Below are 25,288 nucleotides of genomic sequence, written 5' to 3' on the forward strand. Positions count from 1 at the left end.
GGAGGGAGAGGAGGAGGGGATGGGAGGGAGGGAGAGGGAGAGGGAGAGGGAGAGGGAGAGGAGAGGGAGAGGGAGGGAGGAGGGGAGGGAGGGGGAGGAGGGAGGAGGAGGAGGGAGAGGGAGAGGGGGAGGGAGGGAGGGAGGGAGGGAGGGAGGGAGAGAGGGAGGGAGGGAGAGGGAGGGAGAGAGAGGGAGAGAGGGGAGGGAGAGGGAGGGAGGGAGGGAGGGAGGGAGGAGGGAGGGAGGGAGGGGAGGAGGGAGGGAGGAGGAGGGAGAGGGAGGGAGAGAGGGAGAGGGAGGAGGGAGAGAGGAGGGAGAGGGAGAGGGGAGGGAGAGGGAGAGGGAGGGGGAGGGAGGGAGGGGGGAGGGGAGGGAGGGGAGGGAGGGAGGGGAGGGGGAGGGAGGGGAGGAGGGAGAGGGAGAGGGAGAGGAGAGGGAGGGAGAGGGAGAGGAGAGGGAGAGGGAGAGGGAGAGGGAGAGGGAGAGGGAGAGGGAGAGGAGAGGGAGAGGGAGAGGGAGAGGGAAGCACACCAAATACCCAGACAGATGCAGGTGCAGGTGCAGGGTATGGAAACTGCAACCCAGGATGCACCCTTGACTGTAATCAAACCCATTATCCTAAGTGCCTGAGCCAACACTCTGCCCCAGTTATACTGGCTAGGGTGACATGAATCTTATATTTGACCCTAAACATTTGAATTTCAAAAAATGCTCAAATGTCTGTGGTTAGGGATCTGTTTGCTGCACATGTATTGGTCATCTCTGTGCTTTATTAGATGTAACAACCAACACCGCTCTTGCTGTTGTGACCTCATAATAAAGTAATATCTTGAAAGAGCAACTTTTCCATTAGGACTTCTATTTGTAATGTGTCCACCCTATTTTTTTTTTTTCTTTTTGCAGAAAATACCACTCAGTGTCTTAGAAGAATTCAAAGTCATGTCTTCCTACAGGGAGATTTGATTAGCCTGAGTATTGGATGTCCGATTCAAGGTGAACCAGTTGCCTTTCCACAATCTGAGTGTTTTCTTTACTGGTATGGTCAGACTGTTACCACTGGGAAACATTACTGGGAGATAAACGTGGGACAAATTAGGAATTGGGCTTTAGGAGTCACTTGTGATGATTGGATAGTGAATAATATAAATCTCCAGAAGGCATACTATCTTCTTGGCTGGGCTAAAACCAAGATGCACCACAATGTCTTCACCACCAGCCCACTTGTACTGCAGTATGTGCCCAAACCTACTGGCCAAATAGGGGTATTCCTGGATTATGAAGATAGAAGTGTGACCTTTGTAAATGTAGCACAAAGTTCCCTTATATGTAGAATCTCCTCTTGCTCTTTCTCTCTCTGTCTCAGGCCTGTCTTTTGCTGTAGTCACTTCTGACTAGACATACATTAGGAATCTCTCTATATCCTGGGGAACACCTATATCTAAGGAAGCCCTTTTCCTGGTGCCCTGTCAAATAAGATAAATATGTTATACATTTTTGTTTTTCATTTCCTTGTTGTCCTGAATATCTACTTACTGTATTATTAAATATGATAAGCTTCAAAACATATGTATCGGTTTGTGCTTTACTCAGTTTAGGAAAATCATCACCCATGATGCATGGTGTAGAATAGGTTTACTCTTTTTTGCTTTATTTGTGAACTGTTATGAGGAAGTGTAATTAGAGATGAAAGGGGTGTCTGAAAAGTAAAATTCAATGCAAGGGAGCTGGCATCATTCATTCTCTTCCCAAGCAGACATGGTTGTAGAGACACAATGGCAAAAACATAAAACACACACATTCACATACACAGGAACACTAATGGCAATGCAGAAATTATTTTCTAATTTATCCTCAGCTAACTCTATTCCACATGGTCTCTCAGTTTAATAATCCATAGTTTGAAGTAATGTTACTTAAAAACCTGTGCTGTGCATTCCTTTGTAATTCTCACCACAGTGATGCATACTTCAGTGTTATTCATATTCTGTTCTAGACAGAAATTCATGGGATGTTCAGACCAGTACTCTCCTCATCTTCCCTAGTATCTCTGGGTAGAGCTACATTTATTCATACACTACTAGAGGCCAGGTGCATGAAAATTCATGCAGTGGAGGGGGCTTCCTCAGGCTGGCCTGCCCCCTCTCATAGTTGGGAAGCCCTCAGTGGCAGGAGTTGACCTGGTGATCAGGGGAAGGCAATGTCCTTATCATATCTCTGCTGCTGCCTCTGCTGGCAGCACATGCTTTGGCCAGTTCTGGTTACCTGAGGCTTGCTTGTTCCTTAGGCTGGTTCTGGGCACCTAGGTGGGTGAGGGGACCAGGGGACTCTAGAGGCAGGCTCAGAGAAGCTGGGGAATATGGGGGTGGTCCCAGCTGTGCCACACCCTTGCTGCCCTGGCAGGGCTGAGGGGACTAGGTGCCATCTAGTGGATGTGGGCTTTGCCATCTCTGAGGGTGTGACAATCAATTAGCATATTCCCTCCTTGTTGGCTGTGGGTGCTACCGTCCTTGTGAGGGCATGATAGCATAATAAGCATATTCCCTCTTTATTAGATAGGATACTGTCTATATGTTAAGTACCTAATGCTATATCATCATCTTCATGTCTCAATATCACTCCCTGGCTTATCCTCTATTAGTCTAGCTGTGAAACCCTGTGTCATTTCCCCACACCTATCATTTAATTCACCCTCTCTACAACTGTGCTTAACCTGATGATTAAACTCTTCAACAATTATTTAGTCTTAATTATTGCATTTTAAAAATTTATATAAATTCTATTTTTTATTCAATATGATGGGAACCATCTTCTGAATTTGTTAGTTGTATGAAGATTCAAAATCAAAATAATATTGTATCTATATAATTTGAACATTGAAAACTCTGTCAGAGAGCCCACTTTAACTTAATTATATGTAAAGACTACATTCTTAACTAAACATCATTATTCATCACCCATTTCATTGAGGATATGCTGAGGCTCTTCTCTTACATTTGAAATACCAGTAGGGGAAAAAATACATGGGTGCTTTTAAATAAAAATCTTTTACCACATTTTAATTTTAATAGCTAATGATGTTTTTTACAGGGTTCTATTACTGGAAATTTTTTGTTTTAAGATTTTATTTTGCTTAATTTATAATGTACAAACTGTGCTTCTATAAGAAAAACACACACAAATAAACAGTAAACACTAAAAACTCTCACCTTATCACTTGTGGTGTTTAATTCATGTTTTTGTCAAGTGTTATGTGAAAGTCATTAATCTATAAAAAGTACTGTGGTACTTTTAGACTCATTAGATTTGTAAAAAGTGTAATTTTGTTGTGCAAAAACAAAATAATAAAAATAATTGAATGTGAAAATCAGTATCAGTTTTTAACTGAAAGTTGATTTTTCTATTATCTATAAACACCAAACACAGACATCATGGATGTCCCCATCCACATACAGCCTCTCAGTAACTTGAGGCCTTTTTCAGTAATCGGGTCCACCTCTGCTAGGACAATGAAACTTCCAGCAGCAGGTGACAGTGCTGAGAAGAAAGGGACACAAACCTGGGTTGACTCTGAAGAATTTCCTGTGGTGGTTTTGCAGCCAGGAGCCATAGCCCCATGCCATCCAGAGACAGGAGAGGGAGGTTCCCAGTTGTTTGATGCTGGCTCCTCACACTGCAGAACCCAGCAAACGTACCTGAACTTTATCTGTGGAGCTGCTGGTAGAGCTGGTGTGGGTAGGGTATAGGGGTTACCCTCAGGACAATCTGGTTGAAATTCCACCTGCTCCTCTGATCCCAACCACCAAAAGTTTGGTCCTTTTTCTAATCCTGGTCCCTGCCTGTCCCATGCTGCTGGGGGGATCCATTTCTTCCACTGTTGCTGCCTGTGGCCATGCTGTCCTGCTCATTGGTCTCTTCTGGTCACTATAACTACAACCCCAATTCGATGGCCCTTATTTTATAAGGACACTGTTCCTTATAAAAGGAATGTCAGATGCCTATACATGGAACTGCCCTTGCTGTTGATCCTGGGGAGCTGCAGGAGCCCTGTAAGTCCTCTGCCCTCTTCTTTGGGTCTGAGCTGTGTCCACCTCACCGCACTTCTCAATCAATGGGTGTTTAGGAAACCTGCTCAGAGGCCCCAGTCAGCCAGGCTGTGCCCAGCCAGCTCAGCCAGGTTCTGTGAGCCTGAGAGAGGGCAGTGAAGGACTGAAAAAGACAGAATGAAAGCTGGGTCTGGGTGGGACACTCTTCTCTCTCATGGAGAGCTAGCGACAGCACCACAGCCTGTTAGCCGAGTCATTATTTTACAGCAGGGGTCCTCAAACTTTTTAAAGTGGGGGCCAGATCACGGTCCCTCAGAGAGCTGGAGGGCCGGACTATATGAACTACTAATTCCTACTGTAACACCTCGGCTGAGCTCACTGCCCAAAAAACCTGGCGGGCCGGATCAGACTCCTCTGCGTGCCGCATGTGGCCCGCTGGCCGTAGTTTGAAGACCTCTGTTTTACAGCCATATTCCACGAGGCAAAGGAAGGGCATGGTTACAACATTCTTATGGGTTTCAAATCTACTCAATTACATGAACCTGAACTCCATCAAACCCACATCACTCAGACACCTGGGGCCACATGTTTGGACCATTGGTTCAAGCTTACAACTCTAGCTGTTGGCTCTAATTGTGCTGGGAGGGCTTTGCCCTCCAAGCTGGGACTTGCTGTGGCCACGAGAGGACTGTGCCTTCTCATCAGTCCCAGGCTTGTACCTGTAATGAATGGGTTCCTCTGGATCATCTGGAAGCAGGCTGGCAGGGTTGATGGCCAGTGTCTTATGGAACCGGACTCAGGGCTGGTCCAGGAGAAGAACTTGGCACTGGGTGATTCTGGTGTTTGACATCCATCTCTCTGGAGCACCTTAAAGGAGGGCCTCAATGGCATGGGGCGTTGTCAGGGCTAGCTCCTGGTCCAGAGTCTGCTTATCTGCCTCCTTCACCAGCAATGCTGTGGTAGCCACTACCCAGAGGCACACTGGCCACCCCGCTGCCACAGGGTCTAGTCTCTTAGACAGATAGGCAACAGATCTCTTGCAGGGACCTAGAGTCTGAGTGAGAACCCCTTTGGCAATGCCCCTTACCTCACTCACTTCGTGACATCTGGCAAAGCTAGGGCAGGTGCTGAGACGAGAGCCTTGTTTAGCTCCTCAAAGGCCCGTTGTTCTACTTCGGTCCAGTTCAGCGGCTGCGTTCCTCCAGTACGTGTTCCTTCCTAGGTCAACAGTCCTTCTTGATGTCCAAGGAAAACAGGCAGTTTGTCTGGTGGCTCCCTGGACTGATATCTTCTTAGAGGTCCCATCGGCTCTGTAAAGACTAAATAAATTGCCCCAGTATCCACCAGGAAACTAATAGGTTTGCCCTTTACTTGTAAGGTTACTCTTGGGGGCTTAATTGAAAGGAGCCCCGGTCCTGTCAGTCGTCTTCCTCTAAGTTAAAAAAACCCTTGGAGTCTAAGTCTCCCTTTCTTTCAGACCATCTCTGTCTCTTCCGGCCTCACCTTCTGTCTCTCTCCCTCTCTAATCTCTGTCCTTTCCCATCTCTTGCTCATGTCTCTCTCCCTCCCTTTCTCACATACACACTCACACTTATACACCCATATCATTTTCTCTCCCAATCTTTGTTTCTGTTTCTGTCTAAATCCTTTCCTCTCGGACTCCCAGTCTCTTTCTTAAATCTCTGTCTCGTTCTTTCCCTCTCTCCCTCTCTTTATCTCTAGACCTCTACTTCTGCTGTTTCCTTCTCATCACATGTACAACCTTTACAAAAACTTTCACTATTTTACATTAGCATTTAAACCTTCTTTCTATGTCCTTCAAAAATGTATAACCATGCCTCAAACCTTCCCTTATTTTAAAATATTTAGAAAAGGCAGAGGGAGGAGGGAGCAGGTCCACCACTCTGTTCCCAGGCCTCTAGCGGCTTGCAATTTAAACTGCCACATTCTTCCTACAGAAAAAGATCTCAGATTCTGATAATCCAGGAAAGGGGAATGGGAGAATTTCTAACTGCGCATTAAGCCCCCTAACAGAACACGGTGAAAAGTGTCCAAGCAGTCACCGGAGGTTGTTTTGGGGTCTCATTGGGGTGCAGGGGGTCACAAAGGAATTTCTCTCCTCGAAGCAGCCACCTCCAGCTACTCAAAACAACCCCTGGAGGTGGGCGGGGGCAGGGAGCGGGCGGGTCCCAGGTGGTGAAGGAGGTGGCTTCCACCAGGGTGTTTTCATCTGGCGGTTTGCCGCTTGCCTCTTGCTAGCGGTGCCATGCAGTGGGGGGACCGGTGATCCCCTCAACTTTCTGAAAAGCTCCTCTGTGTGTGTCTCTTTTAATATTATTGATGTTAAAACTATAACTTAAGAGTTGAAACACACACACAAGGACCAAGTTGCCTTCCAAATATTTTCTTTTTCTCCTAAAGATTTTACAATGTATTGTAATCATTAATCACATTAAATTTAAATGGCCAATTGAAACAAATAGTTCTGAGATTGTTCCTCCACCACTGATCAAGACTGGGTGACGGCAGAAATAAGATTCATTTTGTGTGATTTTTTTTGAGCTTGCTGGGCAGACTTGGTGACTTTGCCAGCTCAAGCTTCTTTCTTGTAAATAGTTAACTTTAGAATTTGGTTTTTGCTTTTAACTTTTTGTACCACAATCGTTACATCTGCATACCTTTAAATCAATAAACATAGACATAAATCTTGTTAGGTGGGCCGATTCCCCTCTGACAGAAAGCAAAGCACCCCTGGGAAAAAGAAATCCCAGTGGCCACTGAGGGCGGTTTGCTAGCTGTCAGAGCACTCAGCTTTAAACAAATAAAAGGTTTCTTTCTTTCTCTCTCTCTTTTTTTTTCTTCTTTTTCACAGATTTTCACACTTACATGAACAAATAATTATACCTAAGCAGATAAACAAAATATCAAACAAACGTCTGTACTTATACCTTTTCAATAAACAAGTAACATTACAATGTTTCAGCAAAACAGAAATGGCACTCATGTTGGACAAAGGAAACAAGATCAATACTTTAGGAACTGTGAGGGGAAAGTTATCCTACAGACCAGCGTTGACCTGGGAAAAAGAGTGGTTAAATCAAAAGCATTAACATCAGAGCCGTATTCGTCTGCCCGTTTCTTGAAGTCCTGGAAATTTTCCAAAAAACACTGAGTGGGGAACACGGAGACACTGACAAACCTTGACCCATTTTGACGGAGACCAAAACACAAAACACAAAACACAAAACAAATAGGCCTGACACAAACATGACAAAACACAAGACAACCCGTCTGGACTGGGGCCGAGGACACCGTGGTGTCCTCCCGGGCTGAGGACAGAACCTGGAGGTTAAGCCACGTCCAGCCCTCCAAGGACTCTTACCCTTTTGAGATCTCAACCATAACCTGGGCGCCTTACCTTATGAGACCGGTCTCCCTGATTTCAATAAATCCTTGCAGCTTCTTCGGCTAAGGTCCCCAAAAGGAGGGAGAGCCTCCTGCCCCTTCTGGGGGGTTCCTCTCTCCTCACACGAAAGGGAGAGCCTTCTGTAGAGGACAAGCCTCCTGCCCCTTCTGGGGGGTCCCTCTCTCCTCTTGTGTGAGGGAGAGCCTCCTGCCCCTGGGGGGTCCCTCTCTCCTCTCTTTCGGGTATCTCTCTGGGGCCTTCAAATGTTGTGGGGTCGAACCCTGGGTTCAAAATAAGACCACCAGAGGCTGATGATTAATTAATAAGTAGGCAAAGATGTATTAAAATATCTGGCCAGGACAGACGCGAGAGCACCACATGCAGGTGGTCTCCAGACGACTGCCCCGTTTCAGGGGTAGGAAGTCCCTTTTAAAGGTTCAAACCACAGGAATTTTCCTTTGTTCCAAATTCTAAATCCTAAAGACTACATTCTAAAGACTGGGGTCAGCCCAGCAGGATCGTTGCTAGTCACATCCTGCTGGACATTGGAATGTGGCCCTATCTTGCAATAGCCTATAACATAGAAGCAGAGCTCAGAGGTTATCTACAGTTTCTATCTCTGAAGGTTACTGAGTTAGTGGAAATTACTCTCCTGTGCTCCTGGTCCCAGGCAAGGGAAAATTGCCTTAGCCTCCAAATCTCCACCTGAAAGCTAAGGTAAATGGCTCCCCCCACCCCATGTTTAATCAGGTGCAAGAGCCAAACTAGAAGGGTTAAAATTCAAACAGCAGTTTTTACCAAAGTAGGGTTGCCACTATATTTCAGTGTCCAGGTTCAGAGCCTTCCCAATGTAAATGAAGCACATCATTTCCTTAAGCACTCCAGGCTCCATGTCAATGATTTCTACCTGATTCTTTTTGCTCTCCTCCATTGCATGTCCAAGCATGGCCCTAAACACTGGAGAACAAGCTGCTAAGATAGCTTTGTGAGCCTGGAATTCCTGGCCAGCCACACAAAAGCAACAGTCTGTGAAGCAGGAATTCTCCCAAAGTCCTCCTAGCTCATCGGCCAGCTGGCACTCAGGAACCTTCACCATCTTCCTGTGATTCTGGCCAGAAATGGTGATGGAATCTTGCACCACACTCACCTCACAGAAGAAGGTCAGCTTGTCCTCAGGGAGAAACATGTAGTCTTCATCCCAGGGAAAACCTCTAAGGATCAATTTTTTGGATCACCAGTCTTTGCCTTGTACAAACTGATATGCATGGTGACTCTCCAAAGATTTGGTTTTTTAGCCCTTGTCATTCAAGATAAGAGAATTTGGATTTTGCCAAAAGTATACTCTTTGGAGAACTGACCAGAAACAGATAAAGTGACAGGTAATCTTTGCTTTCTTCATCTTGCCCTTTTGGGTATACTCTCAAATACCATTTCAGTTGATCATTGCCTTCTGATGAAAAGGTTGAACTTTGAATAGCTTCACCCATTTCCTGGCAGCAAAAGCTAAAGTTACTGATGGTCCACATGTGGGAGAATTTCACTACCTGGATCTGTGAGTGGCACCAGCTGTCAGCTACAAGGCCACTGTACATTTCTGCCAGAGATGGATGACTTAGAACCCTTGACATTGCAAGTTTGAAGGTTAAACAAGATTTCCAAAGCAGAGGATAAAGATTTCTGTTCTCTTTTCACCCAAGTTAAGTCAGTAGTGGGAGGATGAAGTTGTCTTGTCTAACAGGAAATCTCTCAAAATTGGGCCTATAGCTGCTGGTAACTGTCCTTCTGAATTTGCTGCTCAACAACATCCTAACAACTGTCTGAAAGTTGCAGCTAAAAAATACAATATATGCTGCTTGGCTGGCATGGCTCAGTGGTTAAGTTTCCACTTATGAAGCAGGAAGTCTTGGTTTCAATCCAGGCCACGTTTCAGGATTGATCCCAACTGTGGGGCTTGCAGGAGGCAGCAATTCAGTGATTCTCTCTCTTTATTAATGCTTCTATTTCTATCTTCCTCTCTGAATTAGAAATAAAATAAAGAAAATATAAATGCTATCATACTAGACAGATATTAAATAATATCTAAGATTCATTTAATAATATTTATTGAGTTTCTCATGAATGCCCAGCATTTCTTAACGTGATTCTCTAATCAACAGGTGGGGAATGTCCTGCCTGAAGTCCATATAAGGCTCCAACATCATTTGGTCTGGCCCTCTCAAGGAATTAGTGGTAATTTAAATGTTTGTCCAAATGTAGCCACCTAATCCTACCTAATAAAAGAGTAATATGCAAATTAACCACCACTCCACTAAACCCACACTCACTAGCCATGCCCACCAGCCAATCAGAGCAAATATGCAAATAAACTCAACCAAGCTGGCTACAGCCACAGAGAGCAGGAAGGAGGCTTGGGTTTCCAAGGCAAGGAAGCCAAGCTTTCCTATTGCCTTTGCCAGCCTAGGCCATCAATCAAGACTACAAATTTTCAATTATAGAAGGTAAACAAATTCAAACAGAAATGGCTGCAAGCCATGGAGCTAGCAGGAGGCTTGGCTCCATCCCGGCTACAAAGTTTCAAATTGTAGAAAGTAAATAAATTCCAGATACCAGGGCCTCTGCTTGGGTCACCAGGGGGCATGGCTGGCTTGCAAATCACCACAAGCCCCTCAGTCAGGCTGCCCCATGCCCCAAGGGAAACCCCAACCTGATCTGGGACACCCTTCAGGGCAAACCAGCTGGCCCCAACCCATGCATCAGGCCTCTATCCTATATAATGAAAGAGTAATATGCAGATTGACCATCACTCCAACACACAATAGCTGCCCCCATGTGGACACAAGAGGGCCACCACAAGATGCCCAACAGGAGAGGGCAGATGGGAGGCACCAGGCCTGCAAGGGAGGGCACTTGAGAGGAACTAGGCCTGAAAGGAAGGGCAGTTAGAGGCGATCAACCCTGCAGGGGAGGGCAGTTAGGGGTGACCAGGCCGGCAGAGGAGGGAAGTTGGGGGCAAACTGGCTGGCAGGGAAGTAGTTAGGGGGTGATCAGGCTGGTATAGGAGTGGTTAGGGGGTGATCAGGCTGGCAGACAGAAGCGGTTAGGGGCAATAAGGAAGGCAGGCAGGCAAGCAGTTAAACATTTCCAAGCTTTTGGACATTTGCTAAAGTAACTAATTAGTAAAATAATCCTTTCTATCTGTTTGTAAGTTAAAAACAAAAGTTCTTAATGTCCATAAATGTACTTATAAAGACAGTTTGCAAGGGTTGGTGTGTTGGAAAATTGGTGAGTTGAAGAGAATGTTAGTAGAAGTATATTTAGGGAGATTAGAAAAGGTGTTGCTAATCTTCCTTCCCCTTAGAAGAGACTAGCTCTATGGAGAGCTCTCAAATCCCATCACCTGGAAAAAATGAATGAGGTCTTCAGGGACTCCATATGAGGAGCCAAACTCACTGTTTCCAGGGAGCTTGCTTGGAGCTTACCTGGTCTGGGAGATTTCTGAGAGGTACTGCCATCACACTTGGAAGGCTTGATCCTTGAGCTGACTGACCTCTTTGTATGAATACTTCTCCAGCAAGCATTGGTGAGTATTCATTCATCAGCAAACTGAGGTTGTTTCTCTAAAATCACATTGTTTGCCAACTTAGTAAAAATGATGCCATTACTGTTTTGTTTGGTCTGTGTTTTAGACTTAATATGACTAACTTTAGTTCTGTCATTTTATTAATCCTTTGTAGTTCCTAGAACAAACAAAGTATTAGCCAGATTTTTGTAGTTGTAGATTCTAAAGCAATTTTGGGAGTATTTAATTCTATATATAGTAGACATTATAGCCTACTCAAAACATGATGAATGCTTATGTACACAAGAGGGATGCTATTCTATAATACATATTTAGCAAGATAAGCATTCAATGAGTTACATGTTTCAATATGCGCTTTGAAGTGAGGTTAATGTTTCTTAAGAAACAAGAGTTTTCTGACTTAAATTTCTAATTCAGGATAGTCCCATGGTCTTTCTACATACCCTTTAACCTAGCTATATCACCTTTAGCAATTTTCCCAATAGAATTTCCCACAAACAAGAATATGCACAAGGGATGTATTTTGTAATATTTTCAGTAGCTCAATAAGTAAATGAATAGGAAATAAATGCTATGAAATATTGGTTAACATATTAGTAGTCTGTTACTAAAGGGACAATATACTATAATTACTCATATAGTCTATGTTATCTGATAATTTTTTTGTTGTTTTTTAAAAAATATATTTTTTATTGATTTTTTACTGAGAAGAAGAGAGAGGGATAGAGAGTTAGAAACATCGATGAGCTGCCTCTTGCGCACCCCCCACCGGGGATGTGCCCGCAACCAAGGTACATGCCCTTGACGAGAATTGAACCCGGGACCTTCCAGTCCGCAGGCCAACGCTCTATCCACTGAGCCAAACAGGTCTCGGCATCTTATAAGTTTTTAACTAGTGGGTTTTATTAACATTCTAAAGCAAATGCTTGCTTCCACATGCAAAGAAAAACCACAGTACTGAATGATCTGAAAGAAAAAATTCTCACTGATATCAAGATAACAGTGAGTGTAAAGGCTAAAATTTCAATTTATTGATAATGGAATCAGAAATATTTATTAACATTATCAATGAATTGAGTTAGAGAAGATACATCCAGGGCCTTCTGTGGATGGTCCTACATGGTAAACCTAGAACGGAACAAGACCTGTTCTTATATTTCTTAATTTTACTATTATATCAACTTATGATAGCTTTTCGATGTGCTGACTCAGTTAAGCAGAACTACAGGGAAGAAAATATTCTAGTGTCTTAAGGAACATTTATCTCACTTCAAAGGGCATATTGAAATATATAAGGAAATGAGGGCACCAAGCTTTTTTTTTTTTTAAACACACATACTTCTTACCTAATTATTCAATCAAAGGTTAAACTACTTGGTGCTGTGAAAAGATAGCAGCTGTAACTAAAGTCCCTTATTTTGACTGTGAGTTAAAGAAATTCTCAAGTCCTGACTTCATCAGTGAAAGTCATTTAAGGAAAGGTATAGACAATTTTTGAACAACACTCCAAACATCAAATGGGCCTGTATTGCTCCAGAAACTCCTCACTGACAGTGACAAATGCTTTGTCTCATGACCATTGGGTTCCAGCATGCTGGTGATTTCTCTTCCTGACTTACTCTGCCACAGATATCCCACTTGCTTACCTAGCCCCTATGATCATGGAAGTCAGTTCTTTGTAATATATCTGTACATGGATCCATATTACTGGTTCTGCTTCTGTGGTTGAGCCTTGATTGACAGCACTGATAGATCCTTCTTCACTGCTATGACAGTATTGACCATAAATCTTGTGGTCCATTGGCAAAGAACTCTTGTCTGGGAAATATTAGGCCCTGCCCAGTCTGGTTCAGTTGGTTGGGCATCATTCATGCACCAAAAGGTTTCTGATTTGATTCACAGATGTGCCCAAGTTTTTGGGTCATTACCAGGTAGGGGGTGTGGAGGAGCTGGTCAAGAGATGTTTATCTCTCTCCCTCTCTGCCTTCCTCTCTTCCTGAAAATAAATAAAGAACATATTTTTAAAAAGAAAATATTAGATAGCCCCTCTTCAAATTTCCTTCATTTTATTTTCATATAAAAACACATAGATATAGAATATCAAGAAAAATACAACCAGTCCTTCCTCTTTAGTTACAAATTTGCTTATTCACTAAGACTTATTTATAATCCTAAAACTAATACTCATGGTGTTTTCCTAGCCATTCTTGGACTTGCACTGAGGAGAAATTTGAGTCCTGCTAATTGAATATTCCAAGCATAGTTTGAATGATAGGTTTATTTTTCATGGTAAATTATGCCAGATTTTTGGCATTTTGGTGCTGGCTGTTGGTTACATCATTGTTTAAAATGGCCCCAAGCCTTAATGCCAAAGCACTGGCTATGATTTATGGAGATAATGTATCTGATAGATAAGCATCTTTAGGGAATGAGCTCTAGTGCTGTTGGCCATGAATTCAATGTTAATATATAAACACAATATATATTAACTATGACATCTTTAAATAGAAACACAGATAAAAAGAGTTTATGTACTAATTGATGGATGAGTATGCTATGACCAGAGGCTGGAAGGAGATTAATTTGCATTTCCACAGGGAATATTGCTTCAGTACTTGCTAATAAAGTGTTTGTGTCACTTTGTAGAACATGAATGGGATTTACTATGTGTGTAATATCTGTCACTTTAAAAAGAAAGTGATTTGTTTTTAGAATACAAGGAAGATTCTATACTTATAAATAATACAAGTAATAGATTACCCAAATAGAAAAATCAACAATTTTATAAAGTGCTTATTTATAAAGAAGAAAAAAAGCAAATAAACAGAAAAGTTGACTCTAACAATAGGGAGAAAGAAATTCAAATCAAAAGAATTGTTATAAACATGAGATTGACAAAAATTTTGTAAATTTGATAATAGTTACCAAGTATTGGATAATTAGTGATTATTTTTAAGTCTCAGAAAGAGAAAGTATTGTGATTTTTAGGGAGTGTTCCCTATTGGTCTATTCCAGGGAATATTTGTGATGTCCATAGATTAGACTGCAGTGAGGGGTGGGGGGAGGCTTTTTTCTGCCAAGGGCCATTTGTATATTTGTAACATCGTTTGAAGGCCATAAAAATTGTCAGCTTAAAAATTATCCTGCTGTACTTGGTCGAACATTTAAATTACTCACCCCTAGTGCTTGGCAGGATCAGAGAGAATGCTTTTGGGGCCTTATATGGACCTAGGGCAGATTTTCCCCACTTGGGATTAGAGGATCTCTTTAAGCCAGCGTTTTTCAACCGCTGTTGCCTGGTGTGCTGTAGGTGCAGACAAGACAAGAATTTTATAATTTTTCACTATTTTGTTTACTTAATATTTCATAATAAAGTAATTATAAAATACTTTCTTTGTGTTTATTTGATTCCTATTCAAGAGAATTACTTTATATATAGTCAATATAGGCACAGAGTTAAATTTTTTAACATTTTCTAATGGTGGTGTGCCTCGTGATTTTTTTCATGAAACAAGTGTGCCTTTGCCCAAAAAAGGTTGAAAAACACTGCTTTAAGCAATGCCTACCACTCACACAAAAAAATCAATAAGTATTATTAAATGAATCATAGGTAATTGTTTAGTATCTCTGATAGCATCTCTGATAGCATTTATGTTTTTGAATCATCATTCAGAGAGTTGTTTTTAGAAACAAAGCTGGTTTTTAACTTAATCAATGGGCCAAAATTGAGTTGTTAATAGGTCATGAACTACTATTGTCATCTTGCTAAATACCTGAGAGTTACAATATAAAGAGGTGGGTGTAAACCTAACAGGTGTTCTCAGTAGTTAAAACAATGTCCCTAGGACCCAAAAGTCTCCTGTTCTATTAAGGTCAAGGGATTTACCTCAGTTACAGTTTGGCCTTAATTTGGGTGCATGCTGGAGGCAACCAATTAATGTGTCTCTCTCACATCAATGTATCTTTCTCTGTGTCTCTCCACTTCTATTCTCTCTAAAATTCAATGGAATACAATATCCTCTGGTGAAGATTAACAAAACAATAATAATAACAAAAGGATGTGATCTTCAAACATTCTAGTAAAAGGATCTACATGACACAAGTTAATTTTCTTTAGAGGAGACAGATTGCACTTAAACATGGCTACCCTGTGCAGACCACTGCAGCCAGTGAACTCCTAAGCCTGAGGTGTGTTTCACAGAATTAGTTTTGGAAAAATTCTTGTGGAAACCATTCACAGAACCCAAGGTGAGTACAAGTTAAGTCAAGGAAATATCTTCTATTTAGGTGCTAAACATATTTTATCTTTAATCTACTAATTTATACTATTTGTAACTCATATTCTTACTAAGCACTTTTATGAGTCACCAAGGTATAATCTGCTATTTGGTGTATTTTGTGGGTTTTTATGTATTTTTATGCCTCAGAAGGTAGTTGTCAAATAACATGTAATTTTAGAGCAAAGTATCTAAAAGAGCCAGTGTTTGGTGCTATAGGTACTGCTGAGTAGCGAAAAAATGGACTTCATATTAATATATATTTATACATATACATATATGTAATGAGAGTATTAGAAATATCTTATTGTTGAAAACTGTAATAATGTCCCTTCATAATTTTTAACTTTTATACCTGACTTAAAGTTATTAAGAAAATGACTAGGGATACAGATCTAAGGGAAATGAGAAGGCTCAGTGAAATACTTATTTTAGACATCAGACCACAATTGTTTGACCAGTTAAATGTATTTCAAGGTATAATATTCCATATGATGCTGGTTGTCATTTCACTTTAGGCTTACATTTCCTTAAGTATTAAAAAATTCCTGTAAACTCTGACTGGACTCTAAATGTAATTGACAGTTCTGATTTTTTACTTTTTTCCTTATTCAGAAATGAAAAGCATCCTAGGCAGTTTGGCTTTGTGTATAGAGTGTTGGCCTGTGGACAGAAGGGTCCTGGGTTTGATTTTGGTCAAGGGCATGTACCTCAGTTGCAGGCTCCATCCCTGGCCATGTTCTGGGCATGTTCATGGGTTTCTCTCTGTGTGTCTCACCCCCTCCATTCCTTTCTCTGAAAATCAATGGAAAAATATCCTGGAGTGCGGATTAAGTAAACAAAACAAAATAAAAGATGCTTCCAAGATAAAAAAAGGAAAAAAAAAGGAAATGAAAAGTCAACTCCTAGTACTGTGAAAGTAAAGTTTGTACATGCAAATGCTTAAGTATATTTTAGTTTAAAAATAATCTACTTTTTATTTAAAAAAAAACAAGAAAAATGTTTACTTAACTTTTAGCCTATATTTTTATACCAGAGCATTATAGAGAACAACACTTATAGAACATTCACTTAATTGTTGTAATGATAATATACTTATATTTTTAAAATATGTCAGTTCAGAGTTTGTACAAACAGAAGTTAATTTAATCCTTAAAAATTCAGAAAAGACCAATTTCTTTCATAATTTTTTTCCTGATGAATCTCAATTGATTCAATTTGTGTTTGTTTGTTTCCTTATTTGTTTGTTTTAAAGGAGAGAGCTAGGTTTCCTTAACCCTCTCTCTGAAGTCATTTCATAGAATCATTCTGGCCATCTTCCTCTCAGATTTATTGGCTAAATAGATTTGTGGGGTAAATCTCACACTTCCATACTCACTAACTAGTTACTGAAAAGAAGAATGGGGACAATTCTGATTGATTTAGAACAACTAAGACCAGTAATAAAATGCTATATCCCACGTCCTGGAAATGGATACTTGCACACATTTGTATTTGGAGAAGGACTAGGAACTGAATGTGTAGGATTATGTGAGCCATCTAGTGAGAACCATGTCTGCGGTTAAAGCCCAAGGACACTTCCTGGGCTCCAGATTTTCATCTGTGTCATGGCATAAATAGTTTGTTTGCTTTAGTGAGTATTGCAAAGAAAAAAAAAATATGGACATCACTACCCCCATATAACTGTTCAGAAGCCTCTCACCAACCCATGTCCAGAAATGACCTGTTCCTAATTCTTCCCAGAAATATGGATCGCATCTTGCAAGTCGTCCAGAAAGAACTCATCTGCTCCATCTGCAGGAACTACTTCATAGACCCCATCACCATTAACTGTGGGCATAGCTTTTGCAGGCCCTGTTTCAACCTCAACTGGCCGAACAGATCAGTTCTTGCTTACTGCTCTGAATGCCAGAAAGCAATCCAGAAGAGAGAGTTTCATACAAATGTCACTCTCAAGGAAATGGTTCTCATTGTCAGACAAGCCAGCCTGTGGCAATTCCTGCACTCTAGGAACAATAGGTGTAGGATACACATGGAGGCAAAGCAGATCTTCTGTGAGGACCAGAGGAGACTGTTCTGTTTGCACTGCTCTACCTCCCAGGAGCATGAGGCTCACAGACATGGCTCAGTAGAAGAGTGGGCTGAGCATCTCAGGGTAAGTGATGCCCTTTTGGACCCACTTCTGTAAAGTGAGTATGAAATTCCTGTGGGTCTGTTTCCTTGGGGATGGGATTACTCCAGGTGTTCCTTTCAGAATCTCTGCCCTAGAATTCCTTAGTGTGAAGCCTCCCAGATTTGACAAATATGTGATATAAACAAGGTAACTCTTTGATTTTCTTGTTTTCAGTGGCACTGATCTAGCACTCATTCTGGGGACCCTCCCTCTATGAGGACTAAAGGTTACATTCTCCTCTTTATCAGCTCTAATTGACTCTTGTGGTCCTTTTGCAGGAGAAACTCCTCAAGACAATGTGCTCTTTATGGAAGAAATATTATGAAAATGACAGAAATCTGAAAGTAGAAACTATCACATACAGAACTTGGGAGGTTGGTATTTGCATTTCCCCAACCTGTAGCATGAACACGGTGTGGTTGGATGAGTGACTTTAAAATAGGAACTTCCTGACACTATAGTGTTCTTTGGGATTCAATATGGGAAGGGTGATCAATAGGAAAAGGACGTTTTCTCTCCATAGGTAGATAGTTGGGTTCTCAGTCACTTAATGACAAAATGACAGCTGTCACATAAAGCATGCTGGTTTGCTCCCCGGATAAACAATATTTATCACTTCCACACCAACAACCACAACAGACTGGGCCATTTCACAGAGTGCCATATGTGGAGGAAGGAGGTAAATAATAGGGCATAGGAGACATTTGGCAGCCATTGAAAATTCAGATGAAGGATCTGAGGCATTATAAACATTCATGTAAATGTTGGAAAAGTAGTTTTTGAAAACAGATGAAAAATTTCAGGAAGAACGAACAATGTCACCAATCCAAGGAAGCCCTGAACTTACCCCAAGTAATTAATTTTGAATCTATATATTCAATATATATATAAAAGCCTAAGTGATCAAATGACCCTAGGACCGGTTGACTGGTCATTATGATATGATCTAATCACTAAGGCGCAGATTCTCAATACAGGAGCTGCCCCCTGGTGTGGAGTACACTCCTACAGTCATTCTCCTGCCCCCTGGTGTGGAGTATGCTCCCACAGCCATCATCCTGTGGCCTACCAACCTCCTGTGGTTCATCCTGCTGGCTGGCTGGCTGGCCCACCTGATCAGCCCCAATCAGGGAGAAGGTCAGCAGTCAATCTCCCATGGCACCTCCCCCTGGCTTGCCAGCCAGCATCCTGTGGTTTCTCCCCCAGCCCGCAGGCTAACTCCCTATGGTCCCTATCCCTAGCTGTCCAACCACCTGTGGTTTCTTACCCTGGCTGGGCAGCCAGTTTTCAATTGGCCCCAATGCAGGGTCAGCCGGCTAACCTTCCACAGTCCCTTCAACCTGCCAGCAAGCTCCCCTATTTGGCTCAGATCACCAACCAGGCCAAGGAACCCCACCTGTGCACAAATTTGTACACCGGCCCTATTGTAATATATAATGTCTGAGGAGAAAAGTGACGAATGATGAGAAATACATATAAATATGTCAAATATAGACCCTGGCATCTAAATTAAAGGAGGTGTTTCAACACTTTTGGGGAATTTAAGAATAATGGATTTCCTGAATTTAAATGTTTATCTTGAAGGTGTGATATCTAATATGAATTTACTCAATACATATTTCATGAGCACTTTGTATCAAAATTGATCTAGAAAAATACAGCAGTAAGCAAAGAAGAAACTATCCTTGCCCTGATAAAGCTTACACTATAAATCAAAGAGTGAATAGTCAACATACATACAAGTATAACATATGATAAGTGATAAGTTCTTTGTAGAATAATAACACAGTAAGGAGAAAGAGGAGTATGGGATAGTAGGGACTGCTCATGTGGGTTTGAGTTCTAAATAGAATGGACCATCAGAGAAGACCTCACTAAAAAATCCATCTTATAATAAGATCTCTGAAGAGGAAGGAAACCACAAGGGTATGTAGAGAGAGCATTCTAGATCAGCGTTTTTCAACCGATGTTGCCTGGTGTGCCGTAGGTGCAGACAAGACAAGAATTTTATAATTTTTCACTATTTTGTTTACTTAATATTTCATAATAAAGTAATTATAAAATACTTTCTTTGTGTTTATTTGATTCCTATTCAAGAGAATTACTTTATATATAGTCAATATAGGCACAGAGTTAAATTTTTTAACATTTTCTAATGGTGGTGTGCCTCGTGATTTTTTTCATGAAACAAGTGTGCCTTTGCCCAAAAAAGGTTGAAAAACACTGTTCTAGATGGAGAAAATGGAACATGCAAAGGTATTTCAGGCAGACATATTGAGACAGTTGAAAAGCCAGAAAGATCTGAGAGAATATCAGAGTGAATTAAGAAGAGAATGAAAGGAAATAAAATCAGAGATAATGGGAGTCAGATTGTCAATGAAACCTCCTCAGGATAGGATTTAGCTGGTTGAAATGCAAGGGGATGAATATATCAGTCTGAGGTCACAGCATGAAGTAATCTGATTCAAATTTCAGAAACTGAGTTAAACTGAGGATCCCTAATCTAATTAATATAAATCTAAATTGCATGTTTTATGGATAAGTTCTGTTGCCTTCTTACATATATTGGCTGGGAGATAAAAATCACACATTTGCTTTTCTTTGTGGTTATCTTATCAAAGGCTTCATTATGAACGAAGAGAATATAATTGGTTATTTAAAAATATATGGAAATGAGGAATGAGAACATGTGGATTCTAAGCCTAGGCAAGACTGAGGGTTAAAGGTTAAATATAATTGATCTTTATAAGGCAAAGAAATATGAATGAGATTCAGTAAGAGATGAATGACAGGGTTCATGTTTTGACTAACTCCTTGTCTTTGCAGGTTTATGTGACCTCAAAGGGTGAAGCAATCAGAGCTGAATATGATCATTTGCCTCCATTTCTCTATCTGAATGAGCATCATCATTTAGAGAGACTGCAAAGAGAAGGCAAGGAGATTTTTGATCAACTCAGGAACAGTGTAGCCAGGATGGCACACAAGAGGGAGCTTTTAAGAGTAATGTATACAGAGCTGAAGGAAATGTGCCATAAACCTGATGTAGAGCTGCTCCTGGTAAGAACTCAGAAGAGGGGTGTTGAACATTCCTGTGCACTGGCATTCCTTTAGTGAAAATCCATCTCCTCTTTTATGGCATTTGTGTCCAACAACTTATTTCCATAACCTCAGTTACTTTGTTGGGAGAGTATTGCTCCTCCAAGGAACCCCACAAACCAAACATCTCTCCTACATTATTCATAAGAAACAAAACTCTGTGAGATGGTAAAAGAATCCTGAGTTTGATTCCCCCTCTAAAAGTCCATGATATATTTCGGCTTTGTGAAAGGCACAAAATGGTAGAGGGGTTATTGATATTGAGGCTAATTAGAGACATGGCAATATGGGGAGATTTGGAGATCTACACTTACATTGCTGTCATTTTTGGGTGTACCCACATTGGAAATAGAAAAGTTGCTGGATACTTAATCATGGTTACAGCAGCACACAGGGACTCCCCTGCTCTCTTTCCCATTCACTGGCCCATGGAAAGTCTCCAGCAATCAGTCTCTAGCAGAACATGAGTTTTATGACAATATGATAAACTGGGGAGAGGAATTAGAAAGTAGGTATGTTTACCATGAAGAAACAGAGTAGGAAAACAATCTCAAAATTGCTCACCAGAGTTCTGGAGAGACTGAGCAGAAAATAAAAAAGATAATGAACAAAAAATAAAATCAGAGAGGAAAAAAAACTAAATGAAAAAAAAAAAATCTCCCATGGACCTAGTGGAATAGGCTTTGGTAAAAAGCACTCAACCTTTCTATTTATTTCCACAGGATTTTGGAGACATATTGAACAGGTGAGTCTGTACATTGATACCAGCTGATGCTCTTTCAGAGTTTTCATGGATAACAGGGCAGATATGCTAATGTGAAGACAGCTAATTTATTGGGATCTTGATTGAATTTTTTTCCTGTATTTATTTTCTCCTTTCCACCTCTGTGTATCTTTTGATTGCCATATTCAGTGATTACATTTGGCAGTTTCATTGAATAAATTGCAACAATAATAATAATAATAATAGTAATAATAGTAATAATAAAACAAACAAACAAACAAACAAACAAAAAAAAACATCAAAAAACTGACTAAAGGAAATGCCCTCATCCCAATTTCCTTTTTAGTTCTCAAAATCCTACATATATGAAGGAGAAGCTGCTAAGTTTTCTGAGTGATGAGAAAGTCAAATACCTAAGAGGCAGAGCTAGTGGAATCTGGGGTGAGAGGCTAAGGAAATGCCCAGCAGTGAGAAAGCCCTGGTGATTTGTTGATCTACTCGTAGCAGTTGACAGTCCTAAAAAACAGATGAAACAATTTCTCTAAGTATAAGAATTATGTGGGGCCCCTCCAGGAAGCAGATCCCCCTGCCTGGGAAAAGTTTCACAGCCCCTATGTTGAGAGTGTGCTCTAGGCAAACTAGTCTTCAAGAACCCCATCGTTTCCAGAGAGGAAGCATTTCTGTGGAATCCAGAATTTCCTTCTTGAATATCCTCAAGGACAAAAGAGACTGAGGATCTTTACAAATTCTTGGACAAGATGAGAAAGGGTTAGACTGAATTCTAGTTCAAATGGACTTTCCATTAGACTTGAAAATTAAGGAACTATATAAAAGAATTATTTGGCAAAGTGATACTTTTGGGTTTTCAAATTTATGGATTTAAATAATTCTACTGAAGTATCTTATACTTGAAAATAGTGGGTTTTTTGTTGACTGAGAACATGCTAACTTCCTCTTCCTTCTTGCAGAAGTGAGGCAGTGTGTTTGCACATGCCCCAGCCTGTGAAAGCAGAGCTCACTGCAGTGACCATCCCAGGGATGATTGCAAGGTTCGAATTGTTCAAAGGTAAGTGCAGGCCCATGGGTCATATTCCCATTATGTATCCTGTGTTGTCAGGGCCATACAGGTAATCTGCCCTCTTCTATAAGTGTGTCACTCTTTTCAGACATAAGTGAATCATTTGACTGTATAAATACATCAGTAAGAGGACATGTCTTTTCATTTATAATACCAAGAGTGAAAGGTAGTGAAAAACAGAAATGATTCAGATTCATAAATAGTGAGTTTCCTATAGGTAAAGGAATGATATAAAAAATGAGCAGTTGAGTAAAAATGTTCAGATTTATGGTTAATTATCCAATTTTATGTACAAAGTTGTACATTTATTCAGTATACTTTTCAAATGCTAAGCATTTGTGTGTGATATATTAAATACTGGATCTTATTTGGTTTCCTTGTATTTTTATTTACAATGGTCATGTAATGTAAAAAAAATTGAATTAATATGTAGGAGTTAATAGAAGAAATATTTTTATAAACAACAAAGTAAAAACACACCAAAATTCAGTTTACTCATAACCTAAAGAGGTACATGTTAAATCTCAAAATGCTGACAGCCCAGAGCTAGGATAGAGGACAGAGGGACTGGTGAAGGGGTTTGCAAACACAATTTTAACAGACTATTAAAATGGACATAAATTGGATTTCATTAAATTATCTAGAGAAATGCTTGACTCCTGGCAAATCTTCATTTCCCTTCCAAAATAATGATGTGATTATTTAGAAGAAATGTTCTTCTAATTCTAATTTTTTACAATGGAACACAATTCAAAGAATATTATGCATTGGCCATTTTGCTATGAAAAGTGAACTTGGTACATGAGTCTTTTTTTTCTTAATCCTCACCCAAGGAGATATATACAACCTTATTTTTTATTGATTGAAGTGAGTCAGGGAGAGGAAGGCTGAGATAGAAGCATCAATGATGACAGAGAATCATTGATGAGCTACCTCCTGCATTTCCCCACTGGGGATCAAGTCCACATCCAGGCATGTGCCCTGACCAGCAATAGAACCTTGACCTCCTGGTTCATATGTCAACACTCAAACACTGAGCCACAAGGGGAGAAAGAGAAATGGGGGGAGAGGGAGAGAGAATAAGAGAGAGGTATTCCAAATACCCAGACAGATGCAGGTGCAGGGTATGGAACCTACAACCCAGGATGCACCCTTGACTGGAATCAAACCCAATTACCTGAACTGCCTGAGCCAACCCTCTGCCCACGGTCACACTGGCTAGGGTGACATGAATCTTATATTTGACCCTAAACATTTGAATTTCAAAAAAATGTTCAAATGTCCGTGATTAGGCATCTGTTTGCTGCACATGTATTGGTCATTTCTGTGCTTTATTAGAGGTGATAACCAACAATGCTCTTGTTGTTTTGACCTCATAATAAAGTAACATCTTGGAAGAATGATGTTTTCATCGGGACTTCTATTTGCAATGTGTCTACCCAATTTTTTTTTTCTTTTTGCAGTGGATACCTCTATGATTTTTGGAAGACCTCACAGTCATGTCTTCCTACAGGGAGATTTGATAAGCCTGAGTGTTGGGTGTATGATTCAAGGTGAACCATGTCCCTTTCCACAATATGAGTGTTTTATGTACTGGAATACTCAGACTTTTACCACTGGAAGACATTACTGGGAGATATATGTGGGAGACATTTGGAATTGGGCTTTAGGAGTCACTTGTGATGATTGGATATTGATGAATAAAAATCTCCATAAGGCATACTATCTTCTTGGCTGTGTTAAAACCAACATTCACCACAATGTCTTCACCACCAACCCACTTGTACTGCAGTATGTGCCCAAAACTATTGGCCTAGTAGGGGTATTCCTGGATTATGAAGGTGGAAGTGTGACCTTTGTAAATGTAGCACAAAGTTCCCTTATATGTAGAATCTCCTATTGCTCTTTCTCTCTCCGTCTCAGGCCTTACTTTTGCTGTAGTCACTTCTGACTAGAAATATATTAGGAATCTCTCTATATCCTGGGGAACACCTATATCTAAAAAAGCTCTATTTACTTGTGCCCTATCAAATACGATAAATATGTTATACATTTTTGTTTTTCATTTCCTTATTGTCCTGCATATCTACTTACTGTATTATTAAATATGATAACCTTCAAAACATAATGTATTGGTCTGTGCTTTACTCATTTTAGGAAAATCATCACCCATGATGCATGGTGTAGAAGAGGTTCACTCTTTTTTGCTTTATTTGTGAACTGTTATGAGGAAGTATGATTAGAGATGACAAGGGTGTCTGGAAAAGTAAAATTCAGTGCAAGGGTGCTGGCATCATTCATTCTCTTCCCAAGCAGACATGGTTGTAGAGACACAATGGCAAAAACATAAAACATACACATTCACATACACAGGAACACTAATGGCAATGCAGAAATTATTTTCTAATTTATCCTCAGCTAACTCTCTTCCACATGGTCTCTCAGTTTAATAATAGTTTGAAGTAATGTTACTTAATAACCTGTGCTGTGCATTCCTTTGTAATTCTCACCACAGTGATGCATACTTCAGTGTTATTCATATTCTGTTTTAGACAGAAATTCAGAGGATGTTCAGACCAGTACTCTCCTCATCTTCCCTAGTATCTCTGGGTAGAGCTACATTTATTCATACACTACTAGAGGCCAGGTGCATGAAAATTCATGCAGTGGAGGCGGCTTCCTCAGCCTGGCCTTCCCCCTCTCATAGTTGGGAAGCCCTCAGTGGCAGGAGTTGACCTGGTGATCAGGGGAAGGCAATGCCCTTATCATATCTCTGCTGCTGCCACTGCTGGCAGCACATACTTTGGCCAGTTTTGGTTACCTGAGGCTTGCTTGTGCCTTAGGCTGGCTCTGGGCACCTAGGTGGGTGAGGGGACCAGGGGACTCTAGAGGTAGGCTCAGAGCAGCTGGG

The 25,288-nt window shown here is 40.8% G+C and overlaps 1 protein-coding gene and 1 pseudogene across 2 annotated transcripts in view; one reads left to right on the forward strand and one right to left on the reverse strand.

Moving 5' to 3' along the window:
* LOC311627630 (tripartite motif-containing protein 51-like) overlaps positions 1-24,328 on the forward strand; it is a gene marked incomplete at both ends in the record, with an annotated part of 31,216 nt that extends 6,888 nt beyond the window's left edge. Inside the window, 5 exons of the mRNA XM_084894124.1 lie at positions 17,758-17,853; positions 20,306-20,536; positions 21,298-21,320; positions 22,268-22,365; positions 23,841-24,328. Of these exons, the coding sequence (XP_084750250.1) occupies positions 17,758-17,853; positions 20,306-20,536; positions 21,298-21,320; positions 22,268-22,365; positions 23,841-24,328 (936 nt within the window). The remainder of the gene's footprint in view (positions 1-17,757; positions 17,854-20,305; positions 20,537-21,297; positions 21,321-22,267; positions 22,366-23,840) is intronic.
* Positions 8,264-9,077, reverse strand: LOC311627511 (speckle-type POZ protein A-like; annotated as a pseudogene). Its single transcript has one exon. The product of its transcript is annotated as a speckle-type POZ protein A-like (transcript).
* Positions 24,329-25,288: the final 960 nt, after the last annotated feature.

The sequence above is a fragment of the Pipistrellus hanaki genome, assembly GCF_964339955.1.
Source record: "Pipistrellus hanaki genome assembly, chromosome: 9".
NCBI classification, from domain to species: Eukaryota; Metazoa; Chordata; class Mammalia; order Chiroptera; family Vespertilionidae; genus Pipistrellus; species Pipistrellus hanaki.